At 40.6% G+C, this 22,550-nt stretch overlaps 1 protein-coding gene across 9 annotated transcripts in view; it reads right to left on the bottom strand.

Annotated features, from left to right (window-relative positions):
* Positions 1 to 22,550, bottom strand: part of ARID1B (AT-rich interaction domain 1B) — a 397,542-nt gene that overhangs the window by 96,629 nt on the left and 278,363 nt on the right. For all 9 annotated transcript variants that reach the window (XM_074333739.1, XM_074333744.1, XM_074333741.1 and 6 more), the window contains one exon: positions 20,038 to 20,281. In XM_074333739.1, coding sequence (XP_074189840.1) covers positions 20,038 to 20,281 — 244 coding nt within the window. The remainder of the gene's footprint in view (positions 1 to 20,037; positions 20,282 to 22,550) is intronic.

Below are 22,550 nucleotides of genomic sequence, written 5' to 3'. Positions count from 1 at the left end.
AAGTTTATTGTTTGTGTAGAGGAAGGCTATTGCTTTTCTATATTAATTTTATATCCTGTTGCTACTGCACTGAATTATTTTACAGTTTCAATTAATTTATCATTGACTCTCTGGGGTTTCCCGGGTTTACTACTCCATCGTCTGTAAGTAGAGACAGTATTATTTCTTCTATCACCATTCGTATGCCTCACCGTCCTCTAACTGTACTGGCCAACATCTCTAGAACACTGTTGCATATAGTGGAGCTAGTGATCATCCTTGTCTTGTTTGTATCTCAGTGGAAATGTCTCTACTGATTTTTCCACTACATGTGAGTATGATACTGGCTTTAAAACTAAGGTACATACATTTTACTATGTTGAGAAAGTTCCCTTAATTGCTATTTCTGTGGGTTTTTGTTTTTTTATTTATTTATCATGATTGGGTATTGAACTTTATTAAAGGTGGTAATATTTTCCTAAAATCCACTTATATATTATATAATATTAATAGTGTTGTTAATATTGAACCAACCTTGCCTTCCTAGAATAAATCTCACTTTGCCATGGTGCATTATTTTCTTAATGTACTGTTGGATTTTATTTTCTACTATTTTCTTCTTAATTTTTATACTATGGTAGGTTTTGAAGGAAATTTTTCTAATTAAAAAGAGCTTTTAAGCACTGATAAAGATAATCATCAAACTAAATATTTTAAGTAACAAAACACGGGGATTTTAGTATATAACAGAATTGGGTGTAAATAGGCTAATATGTATAGTTTGGTAAATTAGCACACATCCAGTAAAGTAAAACTTCTAGTAGATGAACAAACATGAATATATTATAGCGTGGCATACTTCATAGAGCAAGATGGGGGGGGCAGTCAGTATTAACAAGTGCACTTTTATATTTCTTACAGGTAACACAGTCTTAACACTCCCCCATGGTTCTTACTTTACTTCTCTGTTTACTGTTGGTCTCATCTCACTACAATGTAAGTTCCATGAGTACAGAGAATTGTCTGTATTGTTCCCTGTTATATCCCCCAAACCTGACATACAGTAAGCATTCAATAAGTATTTGTTGAATAAACAAATGTGTGGTTGATTAATCTAGAAACCAAGCCCAGACTAACAGTTAACTAAACCTTTATAAGTTACCAGTAATCAAATAGTTTTATCTTATTATTCTAGATGAGGAAATAGGCAAACATTTTTTGTAAATTGCCAGATAGTAAATATTTTAAGCTTTGCAGGCCATATGTTCTCTGTCGCAATTATGCAACTCAGCTGTTGTAGTGCAAAAGCAGCCATAGGCAATACATAAACAAAATAGCATGAATAAAACTTTATTTACAAAGCAGCTGGCGAGCTGGATTTGGCCCAAAGGTGGTAGTTTGTTGACCCCTATTCTAAATGATAATATCAGTAAAGAAACATTCAGGGACACTTGCTCAAAAAGTCAATAAACATCAAATGGTATTTATTAACGATATATAAACCTGACACACTCCCCCATATTTGATAACTATCAGTAACAATTTGGTTTGCTTCCTCTTCAAAGCAGATCTAGTGCTGATTTCTCAGCATTTAATGCAAGCACAGTGCTAACACTTAAAAGGCAAGTGCATTTAGCAGGTACATTTTTAGTTAATTGATTACTTGTAGTTTTATTTTTCTCAACTGTTTGTGGACAGACCGAAACAAACATATCAGAGCTACTGATCTGATGCAATCATGTAAGTTATACTCGCACACTGCTGTGTTGGGGTAGCAGAAAATAAAGATGAGATGAATAGCATTTCCAGATTAACCCTTTATTGAGGCTAAACTTCCCTGGGTTAACTCCTTTCTGAATCACTATAGCATACAACTACAGAAACCCAATAAGAACAAAACACTAACTGAACTACAAGAGCCTCTGGCCAACAAATCATTTATACCCATTTAAATAATATTGTGCTATCTCTACATAGTACTAATAGGGAAAGAAATACGCAGAATTTCCGTTTTCAAAAGTTGTAGTGGCTAGGCATAAAGCATTTCTTCCCTTCACACTGTTTCAGCAAAAAATAAAAATCAGCTAGCCCAGTATGGATTTAGTCATCCAAGATGAAATAGTGATATAATTAATCAGCATGGCGTAGTTCGCGTTTGAATGACAGACACTACCTGATCTCAATTTTACTGCCAGAAATCTGTTCTCCCCCTCCAACTTTAGTACATTAGCTGACTTTGGGCAAAAGTGGATAAAGAGAAAGCAACATCTGGAATGCATCTTTATTTGTCTCACAAATTCTCATATAGAGATGGTTTTACTTGAATGCAAAAAATGAAGTAAAAACCACTGAGTACTTACTACATAAGTACAAGGCAATGTCCTAAATGATATTCCTCCATTAGTAATTCAAGAGGATTGGCTTCTTAAAGTTAGCATGAAATGACACGTTAAAGCAAAGAAACCTGGACAGTTTTGTTGGCCAGTCTTCCTCAGTAGGGATCCTTGGGGTAGTTGGTGATCATGAGGTGCTTAGTGACAAAGACTTGGGTGTTATTCATAAATTCCTTGAGATTAACAAGAGCAAGACAGGTTTCTTGTTAGAAAAGCAAGGTCTGTGAATTCACGTGAATGAAATTGCTAGCTGTGGCTGCTGTTGAATTTTGAGAAGAAACAAAGAACACTTCTAGTCACTTTGTTAGTAACTCTACTATGATCCAATTCTTTCCCTGTAATGCTGCTACAAAAATCAATATATGTTTCATAGTTTTTAGCAATTAGCAATTGAAGTATTCTTCTACTCTTGAAGAATTCTCAATGGTGTCACTAATGTTAGTGAGGAGTTAAAGAAACAACACTGTAGGAGTCACTGCTACCACTTACACACACATCACGACCAAATCAGCTTCCGTCTTGCATTTCCCTTTGAATGCATCCAAAACTAAGGCATTGGGTCGCTTCGTTGCAATGTGTCCTCACGCTTTCTTCATGTTGTGGAAATTAGTTCTGTGTCAAATCTTTAAAGTAGAATATGGGTTTCACCTGTCACAGTCTGACTTTACAGATCTTCCAGAAGATATATTTCTTACAAGCTGCCAATCCCACTGGTAAGAGCACTATTAACTTCTTCCCTTGGACTGCATTCAGGGGAGTTATTTCTTTAATTTCTGAAACATGAATTACTGGTTAGGACCTTTCCTTCCATGGTAAGTGACCATGACGAGTGACACATATGATTTTCAGTGGGCTGCATGCTGGACTCCGTATCTGCAGAAATCTTTGAACATCTTTCCTAAGACGGTATCCACACCAGAGTGTGGGGAAGACAGTGCAGCTCTGCAATCCAGGCAGCAGGGCTTCACTGGTCATTTTATTTAGTGAACTTTAAATACCAACCTAACACTCAATGGCAACGGTGTAGGTGAAAAACGAGTTTTCAATAACTGATCCATTCGTTGAATATCCAAGTCTTGGGCATTTATTTAGATGAGTTAGAAAGGAAACTTTAATATGCTCCAAAGCAGACATTTAAACTACAGAGTCTGCTCCGGTTCCAGCTTAGTGGTTACAGTTAACACTTTATCTCAAGTGCTTGAATGTGGATTTACAGTACTTACTATTATGTGCTGTGTTTTAAATAGGCTCTCACTCTTACCAGAGGTGCTGTACTGGGGTATGGAGAGGGGCAGAGGCAGCTGTGAATAGGCTGTCAACACAATTCTTTATTGTGAACTAACCCTACCTCAAGTTAGTGCAGTACAAAACGGAAAGTAACGCTCCCCAGAACCTGTACCCTCCAATGGGAACAGAAGCATAACAACCTGGTCCCCACCTTGGAGTTAGTCTGAGCCTTGGAACACAAACCCTTCCATGTCCTATGGCTCAAATGTTCATTCAAAATAGCGTTAGATTTTCCAAAAACCTTACCTAAGATAATGCAATTTGTTGATGTGCCACTGGGCCCTAAAATACAGATAAATCACTGCTGCAGTGGCCCATCTGACATGTGTACTCTGAGCCGTTAAGGGAATGTGGAAACTGCCGAGCTGCCTTGAATGAGACAGAACCTTTACAGGAGGCACAGGTCTTCATTCTACACAAACACTTAAACACCTGCTGGATCAATCTTTTTAACTATTCCCCCTACTGCAGTCTGAGGGTCTTGAGTCTCTTTATTAACCTCACTGCTAGAGTCCAAGACAGAGAAGCTGCACAGGCCTATCAGCTGACAAGGGAAAAACCAAAGCGAATATGGGGCATTCTATTTAAGAGTTATGCCTTCACGGGGGTTGTACTATGAATGTTTTGGGGTTTTTTTGTTTACTTTTATTACAAAAACCAACTTATTATAACATTATTTCATTTAGCCCACTGGATTCAACCCAGAATTTTTCCAATTGTCCTCTTTTATTAATTAAATATATTAAAGCTACCAAACGTATTTCATATGGAAGTCAGTCTAACAGTCGGATTACCTGAAACTCATTAAAGACCTTTCGGGTAGATACTTTTCTACAGAGAACTCAAGGCAAGAAACTTAAAAGGCTCTCACAAGGCACTCAGCAAGTCAAGTCAGGGAATATTTAGACTTTACTGCTGAGGTCACTACAAGCTTTGACTGAAAAGATAAACCAGAGTCCAAAAACATTTGTGTACGGGAAGATTCTCAGCTTTAAAACATAATGTTCCATTTGTGACAACATGGATGGATCTTGAGAGTATAATGCTGAGCGAAACAAGTCAGACAGAAAAAGTAGAGAACCATGTGATTTCACTGATATGTGGTATATAAACCAAAAACAACAAAAGAACAAGACAAACAAATGAGAAACAGAAACTCATAGACACAGACAATAGTTTAGTGGTTGCCAGAGAGTAAGGGGGGGCGGGGGGTGGGGGGTGGGAGATGAGGGTAAGGGGGATCGAATATATGGTGATGGAAGGAGAACTGACTCTGGGTGATGAACACACAATGGGATTTATAGATGACGTAATACAGACTTGTACACCTGAAATCTATGTAATTTTACTAACAATTGTCACCCCAATAAATTAAAAAAAAAAAAAACACACACAAAAAAAAACTTAAAAAAAAACATAATGTTCTTGGTGAGGACACTCTAAGCGACCTGGGAGAAGTGGGGAAGGCAGCGTGTCCGCTGCGCTGAGGCCCACGTCCCCTCCTGCCCTACAGCTGCCGGTGGGCGGGCGCGAGCAACACGCCGCACCTGGCTGACCACCCTGTCCCCGCGCCCTTTACTTCAGATGTTCTTTACTCCAATAATTCTGCTGAAGTGAATAAAAACATTTTCTCTGTGAAAAAAAAGGCCACTAAATAAAAGACGAAACTTTAGAGTAGTTTATAACCTTTTGTTAACTTTAAGTGTGACGGCATGCATAGGAAATAGGTCTTATGACGCAAAGTGTGATTTGGTTGGAAGCAGGAGCCACTTTCATCTTTGGGAATCTTGATGGTCTCAGGTCTTCCTCATGAATGCTGGAGAGGCACTAAATATATAAACCACCACACTGAAAATCTGCTGTCCATATTCAGCATATCTCATAAACACACACCATGTTCAACAGCTTTAAAGCTCAGGTGTACAATCCAGAGCTCTTTGGGGGAGTAACGTGTGTTTGACATAACACAGCTTACCTGCCCTCCACTGGAAGTCTAGCTCCATAGCAATCTGTCCTCTACAAGAGCTGACGGTTCTGAACGTCGCTCAGGCAGAAACTGCAGGATAGCTCCCAGCTAAATCTGTTCTAATCCTTGCTCTGATGTGAGAGGCGGGGAGGGGAAGCCAAATAGAGCAGGCAGTTTATATTTCTCTCACTAGGACAAATTAATAAAAACAAAACCTAATTTCCCCCCACTCTAACCTATTCTTATTCCTCCCTCAATATTTTTCCTCTTTCTAAGATTCCTTTTGTGTTGGAGAAGCTTAATATTTGGCTGCCTTCTGAAGAAATGGGTATAGTGACAGATGAAAGACTTGTATTCACTGTATAATTCAGAATAAGGGAAAAAAATCGACTGCTGTGCATTTAAGATTCTAACAACCTTGCAATTTTGTATAGTCGTTTCCCCCACCCGTTCTTTTGAAGAAATCTGCCTTTATTCTGTTAATAACTAACCACAGTTGCAGCAGCATGGATCCGATTAGCAGTTCTTACAGTACAAAGGGGAGAGGGGAAAAAAGCTGTGAACAGGGTTGCCAATTTGTCCACCTGGGCCCCCAGGAGAAAGATTAGATGAGGTGCCTGCCTGCCCCCTTTTCCCACTTGATCGCTGCTCCGCACTGCCTAACAGAGACAGGCCTTTTTAAAGCCCAGGCACTTTCACTCCTTTAATAAAAGTTGCACTGGCCTCCATCCTCGCATTACAAATTTCTCATTCTGGGTCCCAACATGTCACGACAACTCTCGGCTGTAAACATGAGCAGTTATGGAAAGCAGGACTCGCTTGGAGTCATTTTGCTTCTATAGTAGAAACACACAGAGAAGTGCTTGTCTGCCCTGCAGGGACGAGGGCATGCTTTCCAGACGAAGTGGTACCCATGGTCCGTCGGTCCACGGGCATTTCTGTGCTGCTTCTGGATGCGAGATAAGGCAGGAAAAGATACACGGTTTGGGAATGAAATACTGGAATGGGAGAAAAAAAGCACAGAATATGTAACTTTGGGACCAACACATAAAATACTGGCATTATAGGCAATGCGGTTGCTATATATTTTCTATTTAGATACAGAATAGTCAATTTATGCACTAAAATAATACACTACTTTTAAAGGCTTTAAAAATTCACTTATTTGTAATTACATTAAATATTGAGAGCTTATTTTTGTGATAAAACTTTAGACCTCTAAGTCTTTGGTATAAAACGACTTTTAAAAGTAAAGAGGCAGAAGAAAATATAAAAATAACTAAGAAAAAAAAGCAAAGAGACAGAAAGCTAAAGCATTGTATTATGCCAAAAAATTGAAAGCAGCAGTCCAAGCAAGGGTTCTACCTGAAATCCCTATGTTCTAAGAGGTGGAGTCAACACTTCCTTACTTTATCATTTTAATTTAAAGGTATCAGGGTGGCCAACGCGGGAGGCTGCAGTGATGCTTTCAGGGTTTCTCTTAGGAGCAGAGTGGCCAGGACAGGGCCTGGCTCCCGGCCAAGCGAGGCGCTGGGAGCCAAAGGCAGAGGGGCCAGGTGGGCTGAGCCCTAGTCATAGGAGCCTCTGACGTACAGGGGGCCACCTGACAGTGCAGGATACAGACTGTGGCAACGTGACACGAAGAAGGCATTCCGGACCACGGCCTCATATATTCCTTACCAATTCTTTTATATCAGAGTTTAAGTAAATGTTCGGCAAGTATATTTTTGAAATGTATCGTTTTCATGAATACATGTTTTCATTTTCTTCGACTTGTCACGTTCATATACCTGGAGCATATTACTCATGTGCTGCTGAAGCGCAAATTCCAGTCACTCGCTCATAGCTCACCACCCCATGTGATCTAGCAAGTGCTGACACTGGCTACTTGCAAAATGGGAATATTATCTGGGTAATGACAAAACTCTCCGCACGGCCAACCTGTTCTTAATTTACCATTTTCTTTGAAGACAGGGTTAGTTATTAATAAGACTTTTTATTAAAAATAGCGAAATAATGAAAATATTGGATATTAAAATAAACAATTCCAGAATTTTGCACCAATATTTATGTGACACCATTTCTGTGTGTGATGGATTAGACTCAGGCAGGGGCTACACATGAAGAAATGTGGATCAGACTGACAGGATGAGACTAGGACCATTATTTCAGGTTCTGTTTTTAGGGGGAAAGGAAGTAAAATGATCTGTCATAGTAGATTCTCCTTCAGGAGGGAGGGAATTAGAATGATCCCATAAATTGTGAAACAAAATGGCAGAAAGATGGCTCCCAGCCCGCAGAAGAAAAGGTTATATAAGTAATCAATTTTAGAACTTTATTTTCTTGGGTTCTTGTTTATTCCCAGAGAACTGTGAGCTCTTTAATTTGGCCACCATTATGGACTGTCGCTTACTCGCCAGGCATTGCTCTTGGCACCAGGAATGAAAAGGAAGCAATGCTCAGTGTCCTGCAGAGGCTCCTGGGCCAGGTGGAGGGCAGCTGGACTCCCCGGTATGGAGAGATCGGTATGACTTTGCAGAGGGAAAGACACTGGACTTGGGTCTTGAAAAGTAAGCAGGAGTTTGCCAGGCTGGCAAGGGGAGGGATGGGTATTCCAGGCAAAGGGAATTCAGCTCTAGGAGCAAAGATCTGACACAAAGTGATGACCGGTAGTGCTGAAAACAGCGAATACTGAATGAGTTCCCTTTGTCCACTTCTAATGCAAAGCAATGATAAAAAAACACAAAGAAACAAAAAACTGTACACTCAGGTTCAGCTCTCTAAAAATATCTTTGTCTTTTTTTTTATGCACAATTTAAATGATTCTTAGATTCTTAGATTTTGAGTGAAATGAACTTAAAAACACTTGTGGAAACAGGGGATTTATTACTAACTGATTAGGCCTAAGAATATAACAGTTATTTTATCACAGCAATTTTTCCCCCGTGACATTAAAATTTCAATTGAACCACAACCTATTTATAGAAAGCTAAGAAAATATGGCAATAAATGCTGCCCTAAAAAAGCAAACAAATTAGCCATTTATCCCTAAATTTTTCTATGACCTATACATACATGATCATGACTGGGCACACAAGCTTGCTTTTAAAACATGCCCTTGGAACACTTCACGGGAAGTGTTAGCCTGTACTGGACACAGTTGGTCTCGTCCATATCTAGCAATACTTCCTTTGCTTGGCTTCTGGAGTGCCACTCTCCCTGGTTTCCCCCCTACTCCACTAGCTGTCCCTTTTCCTGGTTTCTACATCTTTGAGTGCTCAAGGGTTCAGTCCTCAGAATTCCTCTCTCAGTATTTCCCAACCTTGGCCAAACATGACAATCACCTGAAGAGCTTCTGAGAAGTCCTGATGGAGTGTCTCAGTGACCAGAGAGGTCAGCAGCGCTGGGGGGACGGAGCGCCAGTCCTTGTTCAGGACGTTTTGCGCAGCCACTGCTGAGAACCACTGACCTTCACTCATTCCCTAGGTCAGTGGTGCCCGGACCAGCAATTTCAGCAGCAACTACCATGTTTCCCCCAAAATAAGGTCTAGCTGGACCATCAGCTCTAATGCGTCGTTTGGAGCAAAAATTAATATAAGACCCGGGCTTATTTTACGTTAATATAAGACCCGGTCTTAGCTAACATAAGACCGGGTCTTATATTCCAAAAACCATATTAGAGCTGATTGTCCAGCTCTAGCTTATTTTCGGGGAAACCTGGTAGGACTTACTGGAAATGTAAACTCTCCAGCCGCACCTTGAGTCAGAAACTGGGTGTGGGGCCCAGCCATCCAGGATTTCCGAAGCCCTGCCGGTGAGTATGATGCTGGCTGGGTACCCTAGGCGATCTCATCTAGAATCCCATAGCTCACCGACTTGCTTCGCTACCCGCGATCTTTACTCCGAGTCCACACTCTTCTTATAACCAGCTGCTGATTCAAACTCTCCATTAGGATGCCTGGTAGGCATCTCAAATGTAACATGTTCTAAACCAAACTCTTGATCCCCCCTTCAAGAATGGGCTGCTTCCTTCGTGTTCCACTATACACAACTACCACTTACCAATTTCTTGGACCAAAACCCTTCCGTCTCCACTACTGCTACCCACACATCCAGCCAGGACCAACCCTCCCCAGGCTACTGCAGGAGCCTCCCAACCCATCTCCCTGCTTCCTGTCTGGCCCCCACAGTACACTCTCCATTTGGCACCAGGATGTCCTTTTAGAGCCTAAACTGGATCATACCATTCCCTGCCTTTACTACCTCCCAGTGGCTTCCCATCACACGTAAATTACTAAATCCTAATCATAACCTACAAAGCTCTATGCACACTGGCCCTTGGTTACCCTCTAATCTAACTGTCCAGTCTGTCCCCATCTCCCGTTCCCCACCATACTCCAGCCCCATTGATGTCCCTGTGTGTCCCCCACCCTGCACACCAAACACATTACTGATTCAGGCCCTTTGTACTTGCATTTGCTCTGCCTGGTTACCTCTCTCCCAGACATTCTCATGGCATGCTTCTGCCCTTCATTCGCTGAGTCTACACTTCGAGTATCAATTTCTAAGAGGTACCTTCCCTAATCACTGCTCTCTAAAGAAGCAACCTGATGTTCTTTTCCCTAATGATAAAATACTTATTTGCTTATTTCCTGTCTTTCCCACTAGAATTTAAATTTCATGAGGACAGGGCCCTTTGTCATTTATGCCTAGTGTATTTTCCTCAGTTCCTAGAAACGAGCATGCAGCATAATATGCATTAAGTACTTTGCTCAATTAATGAATGAAAGAAGAGAACAGTAAATTGAGACAGGATAAAAATGAGCAATAAGGGTAGTTGGCCTTCCGCAGGAAATCACCTGATTTATCCAACAGCAAAAGTACAACATGTTACTTAAAAAAAAAAAAAAAATCAGTGAATTAATACATTTGGCAAGCTCAGCAAGGTCATATAGCTGGCATTCAGCTATCTGCGTCTGATGCAGTTTGCAAGTACAAACTCCTATGTCACTTTCTGTTTGGAAGGGAGAATATCAACATTAACAATCCCTGGTTCTATCATTTATAAACATGCATATGTGGATTATTAAAGATTAATGCATTTTAGGATTGGTGTCGGCATTCCGTTTGTCTCATGCCGAAACCAATTCTGTTCTTCATTAGTCAATGACAACCCCTATCACCCTGTTATGGAGAGAAATCAAAGGTACAAGTGTGTGAATTGAGAATAAGCGATGAAACTGATTAGTAAGAGACATAACGGCTATAATCAATCAACACATCATAACCATCCTGGCTCCAGGGTTATCCAAGATAGGGAAATAAACACAACCCTCTCTGTAAAACAGTTTTGTTCCATTCACAACTGCTACTTAGTCCCTTTAGAATATACAGTAACACACATCAGAAGCTTGGGAAATCACCTTTAGGAACATCTTGACTGTAAGTACTATTTATTTGATCACCATTTTCCAAATGATTTTTGAAATTCTTACGTCTATGCTAAAATCTGTTCCCTACAGCTTTTGTACCCTCCATTCCAAGTCGTCCTCTAAAGTGCAGACAGAAAATACAGCAGGCCAATGCCGGTGGCACTGTGACAGTGGGGCGCACTGCAGATTCAAGGAGCGATGCCAGTCTGCTCAGCTCAGGACAGGAAAACACACAGCAAGCAGGGAGTGTGAAGAGCGTCCTCAGTGAACAGTGTAAAAACTATGGGAGAAGGGGGTGTGGACAGCTGCATCAGTAAACACGTCAGTCACTGCTCATCCCACAGAGCAAGAACAAGGCACAAATACTGCCTTGGAGACACAGGCTTTCCTCGATTTTCACATGCAGAAGACCAAAGAAACAGAATGGAAAATGAGAGGGGTGTTTAATCTGAACTGCATAACTTAATTGTGACTAAGAGGGGGCGCAAAACCAACTGGGATGGGTTATTCTGATAAAATTCTAATGTTTTCTTATTTTTGAATGTGGGGGAAGGAGAAGTGGAAAAGGCTTAGTTGGAAAATTGTTGGAATGGAAGAACTGAAAAGATTTCTGCCTTTGAACAAAAGAAGAAATACTCCTTCCCCAAAGATCAGAATACCGGAACGGGTGTGCAGCAATGGGGAACCTGCCCTCTAGAAACAGCAGGGGAACATTCATAACCAAAGTACGATGTTTCTATAACCAGGATCCTGGTCTGAATTTTAAATGAGGATCGTAAAGGGGGCGGCGCTAATAACTAAACCATACAGAGCTGCAATCACATCTCTCTAAAAGACAAAATATATTGTTGCTTTCTTAAGTGTTGCTAAGCATCATTTGGAAAGGATCTGCAATTACTGTTTCATATAACATACAAATATTTTACTTTGTAAGGGAAAAAAAAACTGGCTGAAGTTCTCTTTGGTTTGTAGAACTGCTGAATTGATGTTTTCTGGGCTGCCACGGAGGTATCAATGGCATTTTGTGTTTAAGAATTTTTTTCCTGCTCAGCTGCCAATAAGCAGCATGCATCTTCCTTGCAACAAGCTGTTGCACGATTTCTACTTCACGAGAAGCCAAAAAGGAACACTTGATAGATGTTTTAAAATAAGATTACCAGGTAGGGTGACTGCAGACTTTCAAAAAAAAGATTGTCATTGCATGCAGTGCCATTTTAGAGAATCTACTGATGCTGGCATGGCAGGAAACTGGTTTAGAACCACGTACATGCAGAAACAAATTCATCATTTTACCCTGAGTTTTACTGAGCAAGGAGAAATTAAAAAGTGGAAAATTTAATCATTTAGGATGGGTTAGGCTTGACCCCTAAGAGTTCAAAAAATCCAAGGGGGATGGATTAAAAAAAGAGAGAAATACTGGTTTACACCCTCTGGTGTTCATTTCACAGGTACTAATCTTGACAAATTAGACCAGGAACTATCATTTCCTCTCTCTGAAATCCTTTCTGTTCACTCCAACCTATGACTAACTCCTACCTGCAATTCATTTTTCTCTTTCCCATTACAGCCTCCGTCCAGAATCTGCTTGTCTGAATGTCAAATTAAGCAAGAAAATGAGCTTTTTGACGAGCACATCTTGTTTGTATCTGCAGCTCTATCCGCTCCTATAGAAAGAAGACTCCTTGCTCTCACTCACTAAGGAGAGGCTAAAGTGGGGGAGCGCTTACATAGAACACCCTCAAACATACCACAGTGCTGTCCAGAGAGTTATTTTCCACTAGTTATTTAATTTAGTATGTGCCACCCGTTTTGGAATTCGTTCTCTTGGTGTCTAAGATTTTCCTGAGGGGTACGAGGTCATCATGGCTGGTTGGTATGCTGGATGCGTCGCTCACCGTCCAGGAAGCGACATGCTCAAGCTCCAGAGAATCAGGCTTCACTGTAGAGTGAGGCTTCAGGAATGTGGAAGGGCTATCTCTGGCAAAGCCATTTCTACACGCTTTAAAACCTGTCATCCTTTTCAGAGGACAGAAACTTACTTGCCAGGTATGAGTCTGCGTAAGAAAGGGGCCCAGAGTGCCTGGTGCTGCGGACGGTGGGGGCCTCTGGAAAACATTTCTGTCTGGGAGGCAAGTGTGCAGAGCTTCTCATGGGGGACGACGCTCCAGCTGGCTGGAGAGGGAAGGAACAGAGAGCTTCTGGGGGAGGGAGGCCGGAATAGAAAAAGATCGGCGCGATGAGGGCAGCTCTTGAAAGATTAATGGAAGACTTCTCCTCCTCACCCTCCTTCCTGTGGGTTCTCAGCTCCTACGCTGCCCTAGCCCTCAGCCTTACTCTCCTTCGTCCAGCACTCAGGCTGGGGAGGGGTGAGGTGGGAGGCGAGACACCTCAAACAGCAAAGCCCATCCAACTTAAAGAGAGGGAGTTTTTCTTTCGTATTTGATGAAACTTTATTTTGGTCCACGATGGCTACACAAATGTCATCGATGAGAATAAACTCTTAGTACTGTGCAGGGTAAAGCACAGCTGTGAAACATGTCTCTTCTCATGGCAACACTAATGTGTCGCGAATACCTAATTTTGTATCTTTGGTCCTAATCTATTGTAATCAACAGTCCTGCTGTCAAATGAAAGTGACCTGACTCCACCTAAAACTGGACTTGGTAGAAATGTCAAATGCTGAAAAACAGAATGGGGAAAATTCTGTTCAGGAATTTACAGTCGCTCTCCTTAGATCTCTGTTAACAAAACGGATAAACTACGCTCAGCAGTCTGAACTTCAAAGTTTTGCTAAACAAAAATCTTTGTCAGGCGATGAACGGTTAATGCGTGCCTGCCCATCAGCGTCCCCCCGCGTATGTTCACCCTACTTAATATTTAAACACTGTGGCTGCTTACAGCACATGGAGGAAAAAGCTGACAAAAGCCTTTGGCCAATAAAATAAAAATAAAAAAAACCCTTCGGCTTATTTACATTTTTGCTTTGTTAGTAAACTGGAATGGTTGGCTCTGGAGGCAAGACAGTGAAATGAACATCCACTAAATCTCCTGGCCGCAGCGATGCGTTCTGATGTTGTGCTGTGTCAGCTTCCACTGCGTGTTAGGACAAGTCAGGCCCAGGGTGAGACCCACACGGTACATTCAAGACCCAACAGTTTATTCTCCTTAAAACACGGTAAGTCACTCTAGGATGTAACCCAGGAAGCAGCAAAAGTACAATGTGATGAGATAAGTTATTAGAAGTGAAACAAAATGTTTAATATCATACATTTCTGCATCAGCTGCACCTGACATTAGATTTTCTTGATCTAAATGTATATGTATATACATGCACAGTACCAATTAAAAAGATGGAGATATTTCCTTTCTTTCTCTAAATATAAATACATCAATATAAAGGAGGGAGAAGAAAAAACAAGAAAATTTATAATGGCACTCGGGGCAGATGCAGCATATACATTTCTGTTCTCAAATGCTTGTTTACCTTACACAACCAGGGCTGACTTCTTTACCTTCTAACTACAGATACGATGCTGGAGCTCAGTAATGTGCAAATGAAAGGAGAGAATCCATGTGGCTACTTACCATAGAAAAGCTCCGTCCTGCTTTGCAAAAAGGCAGGAAGGAAAAGCCCACTGAGCTAGGGATGTGCCAGGGCCCATGTGCCAGTGTATCACAGTAGTTGTTCCCATGACACTCACAATGTTTGTGAGCAGCATGATAGGAGGGCACATGTGCAGTGGGTGGAGAAACCGTTTGACAGGCAAGACACAGAGTCCGCCGTTCGGGATGCTTTCCTGGGCTTTGTTTATCTAGCTCTGTGAGACTTCTCATTAGCTGTCAATTTCATTTACCAGGGCCGAGATGGAGAAAAATGATTGCTCTTTTTAAACAAACCCTGGGAAAGCAACACTGGGAAGAACCCCCAACAACATTCTGGCTTTACCTCATCCCGGCTATCAGCTACACAACAGCTGCGCATTTAAACAATGACTTACTGGAGAGACAATGATTGAAAGAGCCAATCTGTGACACACGGAGAGGCAGTAGCAAGATACCGTGGGAGGTAATGGGAGAGAAGTGAGGTCAGAAAAAACAAGTTAGTGCTGGGAATGAGAGGAAGGGAGGGAAGAAAAGAAAGCAAAAGGCTATATACAGAAAAATAAAGAGAAATTCCAAACAGATGTTCCTAAAGCAGCAGTCTGAGCATCTTTCCATGGGTGGGAAACCATGCAATTTCTTCCTGACATTTTTATTTCATTGGTATAGACTCAGAAGCGAATGATGGTAAACTGTAAATTACCTTAGGGTTTAATGTACAAATTAACAAAATTTAAACATGAGGACTAGAGATGAAAAAAGGAGGAGGTGACATTATGAAATGGGCCTACTTATTCTCTACGGGAAGGTGTCTTTGCATTTAGTTAAATAAAAAAACCAAAAAAATCAACTTTATAAACATCTCTCAAGTGTGGTTCTACTACCTATGACCAAGTTCACAAAAATACATTAAAAAACAAACAAGCAAAAAAGAGGGCATATAAACTAGGTGGAGGGAAACAGAAGACAAAAAAATTTTTTTCAACGAAAACCTGCATGATTTTAAACAAATCCCCTTAATATAACACCATATAAAATTTTTGATGAACATCTATGAACAAACATTTTGACGAGTATGTTTGAACGTCCCTCGGCTGAGCTGTAGTAGGAACGGAGTGAGAAATAGGTAATACGGGGACTCAAACGATGGATGATGATGACCAAGAGGCCCAGGACGCGGTTCCTTCGTACGGTTCAAGAAAGGGCCCCCTTTGCCCAGGGCAGCCCGAGTTTTGCTCCCATTTACCCCTCGGGCCATGTCCCTGTCCAATGAGCAACCTGCTCAACCTCACGTGCAGCCCTGGCTACAGCCGTGGTCTTGGTTGTTGTTGTCTCAATACAGCAAGAAGTGTGAGGATTCTGAACTACGTCTGGTAGGGAATTTTATGCTAGACGGCCTGCCCAGCAGCACATCACACAGAATCAATTTGCCCACGACCTGAGTGAAGCGAAGATTTAGCTTCCTGTCCTCCCCTTATCTTCTGGTCTCCTCCTAAGCTTCTCAGAACTCAAACTCCAAGAAGAGCAACCTCTGATCTATCTTTCTTCCAAGTTAGAAGAAAAATGGATTCCACTTTGTGAAAATATATTCTGCTTCTACAACTAGCTCTAGCGATCCTACTGAATAACCTCAGTAAACACAGCAAATCATCGCTGCACATTTCACATACAGTAGTCTTCCCTTGTCCGTGGTTTCGCTCTCCACGGTTTCAGTTACCTGTGGTCAACCATGCTTTGAAAACATTAAATGGAAAACTCGACACAGAAACAATTCATAAGTTTTAAATTGTATGCCGTTCTGAGTAGCGTGCTTAAATCTCGTGCTACCATGCTCTGTCCCACCCAGGAAGCAAATCATCCCTTAGTCCTGTGTCTCCACACTGTAGACACTCCCATTAGTCACTTGTAGCTGGTTATCAGATCAACTGTTGCGATAGCACAGTGCTTGTGTTCAAATAACCCTCATTTTACTTAATAATGGACCAAAGTGCAAGGGTAGTGATGCTGGCAATTCATATATGCCTCAGAGAAGCTGGAAAGTGCTTCCTTTAAGTGAAAAGGTACATATGCACAGGAAAAAACATAGTGTACAAAGGGTTTGGTATTGTCTGCAGGCATCCACTGGGGGTTGTGGAACATGTCTCCCGTGGACAAAAGGGGACTGCTGTACACATCTTCTGAACTGCCCAAGGCAGCCGCCGGATTAAGAATCAGAAGACTGCCGTCTGGACAGTGATGACCCAGGACATGTGTCCAGGTCCAGTGTGAACAGTAACAATAACCCTAATCACAACAATAGTTAGTTAACATGCAGTGAATGCTTCCCATGTACCTGCTTCATGTGTATTAACCTTGTAGTCTTTGCAGTAAACCTCTGAGATGTGGTTATTATCTTTACAGATGCAGAGACTGAGGCACAGAGAGGCTCAGAGGCCTGACCAAGGTTACACAGCTAGTAAGTGGCTATGCGATGAGGAGGTGAGATCAGATGACTACAGAAGTCCATACAGCTCAATGCCATTTGTAACACCACTTGGGAGAAAGGTGAACAAACGCCCAAACTGCTTATCAAATTTTCTAAGAGGTTAGCCCTCTTAGAATAACACTAACATTAAGAAACGTTCTATTCACCACGTTTTACATAATTCTATTACTATACAGCTTTCCACTCCACAAAGAGAGTTATGGATTTACCTGAACAGCATGCCTCCAAAACAAGTGGACATTTGCTGTGTAATTTCTTCTCCGTATTCAATTTCACTGAATGGTTTTATCAAGTACCATGTAGACATCCCGTAGGTACAGCAGAGCTGACTTGGAATGGTGAAATGAAAATGTAGGCCCTTGGCAGTTAGCACGTCTGACACAAGCTTAAAAGATACGCTATATGCTTTCAACAGCATTTCCAAGAAAGCAGAACACTTTCTATTAAAAACTCACGTTCCCGAAAAGTCAGCAGAGAGAACCACATTCAGGGCCTCCCTCAGTTACTGTGAAGGATGGGCCTCATTTGTGATGGTGGTAATAGGTCCCGTGGAGCGAAATCCACTGACCACCTTCACCCTGCACAAAACACAACTAAGCACCAGACTCTGGGACCAATTTCATCAGCTGACCTAGCTACCTCCTCTGTAAGATGTGACAGCACGTGGCCAAAGTGAGCTCTTTGGTTGGGTTCTGAGTTCTTTACCACATCAAAATCCAAACAGTGAAACAAAAGTTTCAAAATCCCCATCTGGAATTATAAACACATGTATGAAAATCATTAGATTGTGCACTACCCATATCAGGGATATTAAATGAAAAACTATAATATCTTTATGCCTCAGAAAAGTTTTCATTTAGGTTATTAAGAAAAGTCCTTGTGATCCAATTCAGAAAGGAGTGAATTATTTTTTAACAAATACAATATTTTACATGACTTTCCAATGTTTAGGTAGGTGATGCCTCAAAATCCATCTCAATACCAAAAACTGCCTAAGGAATTCAGAAATATAGAGTAGTCATAGCTTTAAAAATGTTCAAAGCAGGTAAATCCCGTTTTTATTACAACCACTATGAGGACAAATAGTTTTGGAAGAATAGTAACATCAAGATGAGTTAATCACTAAACACCAAATATTTGAAGGTGCTTAGGCCATGAGGGTGGAGCCCTGACGAATGCGATCAGTGCCCTTATAGAAGACCTGGAGAAATCCCTCATCCCTTCCCCCATGTGACGACATAGCAAGAAGATGGCTGTCTGTGAACCAGGAAGTGGGCTCTCCTTGGGCACTGAAACTGCCAGGGCCTAGATCGTGGGCTTAGCCTCCGAAACTGTGAGGCATACATTGCTGTTGTTTATAAGCCAACATATTACCTTAATCAACATGCATTACAATTATAGCTCTATCCAAAATATGGATGAATTTCAGAAATGCAACATTCTGTCAAGAAAGCAATTGTAGAAGGCCACATACAGCATGTGACTGGGGTGACCATATTTCCTGATTTGCCCAGAATCTTCCTGGATTACACCTGTTGTCCCACTGTAATTATTAACAGCAACCCTTACATGCTCAAAAGTGTCTCAGCTTGGATGATAAATTATACAGTCATTCTAAATATGATGTTTCTATAAAGCTCAAAACTAAATAAAACTAACAATATATACTCTAGGAATGAATGCAATGCATTTCTTTAAACCCGCCCCCCAAAAAAAACAAAAAACAAAAAGAAGGATTAAAAAAAATATTCAGAGAATATCTGAGGCAGAGGGAAGTACAGGGCTGAACATAACGCAAAACACACAGGTAGATGCAATACCAGTGACAAAACTCCAGTTAAACGGACGGTGGGCGCATGGGTGAGTCCTCATTTGACACTTATGTTTCATAATTAGCATGTTACATATGTATATATACTTTATACATATACGTATAAAGTATATAATATATATGTATGGGATGTTTATATACATCTCATATATAAACATTTTTTTTTAAAATATAAAAGGTATAAAATGAAAAAAAGGGGCAGAACTCCATCATGCTTTCAAGATAATAGAAAAAAAAAACCTATCAGAAAATTTATCAGCAATTCAATGTCAATTCTGATAGGTTAGTAAAAAGCACTTTCTGGAATCCACCCATATGATGTTAGCAAAATTTACACAGAAAAAAATTACATCTAGTTTGCTGACAAAGGAAAGCTAGTTGCTTGGTGGGTCTGAATGGATGAAGTTCGATCTAAGAAAGATGAATGAGGATGAGGCAACTGACCAATACAAAATAATAATCCCAAGTACACAATAAAGGAAGCAGAAGGTACAGAAGTAGTATGACTACTGAAACAGCTGAACACAAGAGTTAATTGGAACATAAAATTCTTGTATCAAAATTAGAAGGTGATGTTTGTATTAGTAACAAGGCCTTGAACGCATGCTGGCAAATTAAGACACTGATAACTATAAATACTAAAAAATATTTAAGAAAATAACTGCCATGGTAGAAATTAAATAGAACCATAAAATCTAAGGCCAACAGTAGTCGACAATCTCTCCTTGGCGGCACTTAACAGAGGATCTTATTTAACAGAATCATCACAAAAAATATGCAAGGGGAAAATAATTTTCTGGAATATGTTAAGGTAAACGTGCAAACTGAAGATATCAGAAGGACTGGTGATTTCATTAACAGGGTTATATTCACAGTTGAGTATTTTTAGGAATTGGAACTTTTGTATGCATTGGTGTTAATTCATAAAGTTATGCTCCTGATACATGGTCCCATAACTAGATTTTTAAACACCAAAAAAAAGGTAATGGAGCGCATGTTGCTACTGGGGTACACTGGATCTGTCTGTACTACAGAGTAAAACTAATGATTAAGAAAGTGAGTACCTGGAATACTTGCAGGAGAAATTGGGCCAGATCGTGACTGGTTGCTTCCTACAGGAGAGCCGACAGGAGAAGGTGATGGGCCCCCAGGGATGCTGGAGAGATGGGGGGATGCGTGTGGGGAGAAAGGTGACTGAGCTGGGTTGCTCTGATCCCCTTGGCTGCTCGTGGACCCGGATGCACTGACCGCTGAGCTCAGAGCTGCTTCCGTTCCCGTGGGGAGGTCATCAATGGAGCCAGACAGGTCCTGTGAAAGAAAGAAATAGCGTGTATTTATAGAGTAACACATGTTTGGACCAATATAAAGAAAGAAATAGCACGTATTTATAGAGTCACACATGATTGGACCAATATAAAGAAAGAAATAGCGTATATTTATAGAGTCACACATGACTGGACCAATACCTGACCAAAAGACGATTTGTAAGTCAGAACAACACCCCCTTCAACAATGATGTTTTTCTGGGTAACACCCAAAATTCAGAGCATGTCCACTTGTTATTAGAAAACTTTAATGAGGTCTCTCATAACGCGAACCCATAAAATCTGATCTATCCCTAAAAAGTGAGTACAGTTGTACTACATGAAACCATCCTACAGCTTAACTTTAAGCTGTCAGCTCCTAGTCCAACAAAGCATTCAGAGCCACAGGAAACAAGTGTAGGTGGTGACTTACCATCTGAATGGAATGTCTGATTCTTATTTTTTAATTCTGTTAAACTTATTGGGGTGACATTTGTTAATAAGACTATTTAGGTTTCAAGTGTACAATCTATAATACGATACATTATCTGTGAACACCACATTGGGTGTTCACCTCCCAAAGTCAAGTGTCTTTCCGTCACCATATACTTGACCCCATTTTACCATCTGTACCTCCCTCCCATCCCCCTTTCCCTTTGGCAACCACCATACTGTTGTCTGTGTCTATGAGTCTGTTTGCTTGTGTCTTATTCATTGGTGGCTCTCTGTTTTATAGCCCATATATGAGTGAAACCATACGGTTCTTAAGGTTTCTGTGTTTGAGAATATCATGCTAAGCGAAGTAAGTCAGAAAAGGAATGCCTGATTCTTAAAGGATCAATTCCGTAAATGAAAACTACAGGCTTTGGATCCGTTTAACTAGAAGTCAACTTTGGAAGACTGCTTGAATTTCAAAGCAGGATATTCTAATACAAAGCAGTCAAAATTTTAAACAAACCTTGTGGTGTAAAATTCTTACATTTTAAGCAATTGCAAAAGTGCTATTATAATAAAATAGTGGTATGCGTATTTTTTATACGATATTGTGAAAAATCTCTTTGGAGTTATGTTGGTAGAAATGAATCCTTATGTTACACCTTACTTTTATAACAATTTTAAGCTAACCAAACAACTTTTAGTGCCACCTAATTTGATCACATCACCCTGCAAGGCAGTTATTAAAATTCCCATTTGACAGGTAAGAAGCTGAGGCTCAGAGAGTCAGTTATTGTCGAAGGTTACCCTACCGAGGACAGATTGCATCTGCTAAAGATGATGAAGGAAAGATGAGAAGAGAAAGGAGGAAACTGTCTTCGGCACACTCATCCGAGTGAGAGGCGGGCAGAGCTGTAGTTTGCTTTTCCTCTGTGTGGTGGCACTGGGCCTGGCAGAGGCCACCACCCAGGTGCTCGGCAAATCAGTGCTGGCCTGCTGTAATGACTCCCAGGTCACTGAGCCTGCAAATCCAGTGCAGGCCGAGAGCCAGGTATGGAATGAGTCCTAAAGGCTGAGTTCCAGTATACAAGGTATTTGTCTTGATAATCTAGGATCAAGTACTGCAGAATGAGATCAGAACTACTACCATCTACAAAGCATCTTTCACCCGAATGGACACCTTCCATTTACTCAATTTTATTAGTGTTTAATTTTACTTCACTGCTTACTACTGGACCTTCTAAGAAAAGGGCTTTGAAAACAAGTGGAGGAAAGACGCTTAGGATTTGAAGAATGAATCTAGAGCAGGAAGTACAAAAGGGGCCAGGTAGAGAGGGCTGGTTACAGAGTACCCCAAAACGTCACAAAGAAAGTTCAGGATTAAAATCCTCGTCTCCTGTCAAGTTGATCTATTAATCATCTGTTATATAATTAAGTTCTTTTTTTTTTAACATCAAAATTTCCAATAACTAAAAAATACATTCTGAAGAATAGTTGATGAAAATCTCACAAAAAGAGGTTTTCGAAAAACAGAAATTTCTTACATTGAAAAGAGTAACATCTTTCTAAATAGAGAGTAATCTTCAATGCCATGTAATTGAGCTTATAATTAACAGTAACAGGGTAGACTGAAAATATCACCCTAAGAAAAGTTATCATTAAATCTCTAAAATGGGGATAAACTGAATCGTATCTTCAGAATTCAGAGAAAAACTACATAAATATTTCCACTCAGGACACATGCCATGCATGATTTTGCACACATTCAGCTGGTAAAATGTTGTATTTAACCTGAAGACCAGAATAGCTAGTAGATTCAGACTTTTGAACTGAACACA

Source organism: Rhinolophus sinicus, linkage group LG05 (genome assembly GCF_036562045.2).
Source record: "Rhinolophus sinicus isolate RSC01 linkage group LG05, ASM3656204v1, whole genome shotgun sequence".
Taxonomy (NCBI): domain Eukaryota; kingdom Metazoa; phylum Chordata; class Mammalia; order Chiroptera; family Rhinolophidae; genus Rhinolophus; species Rhinolophus sinicus.
Note: the sequence above shows the minus strand (reverse complement) of the source record. Positions and strands in the feature narration are given on the sequence as shown.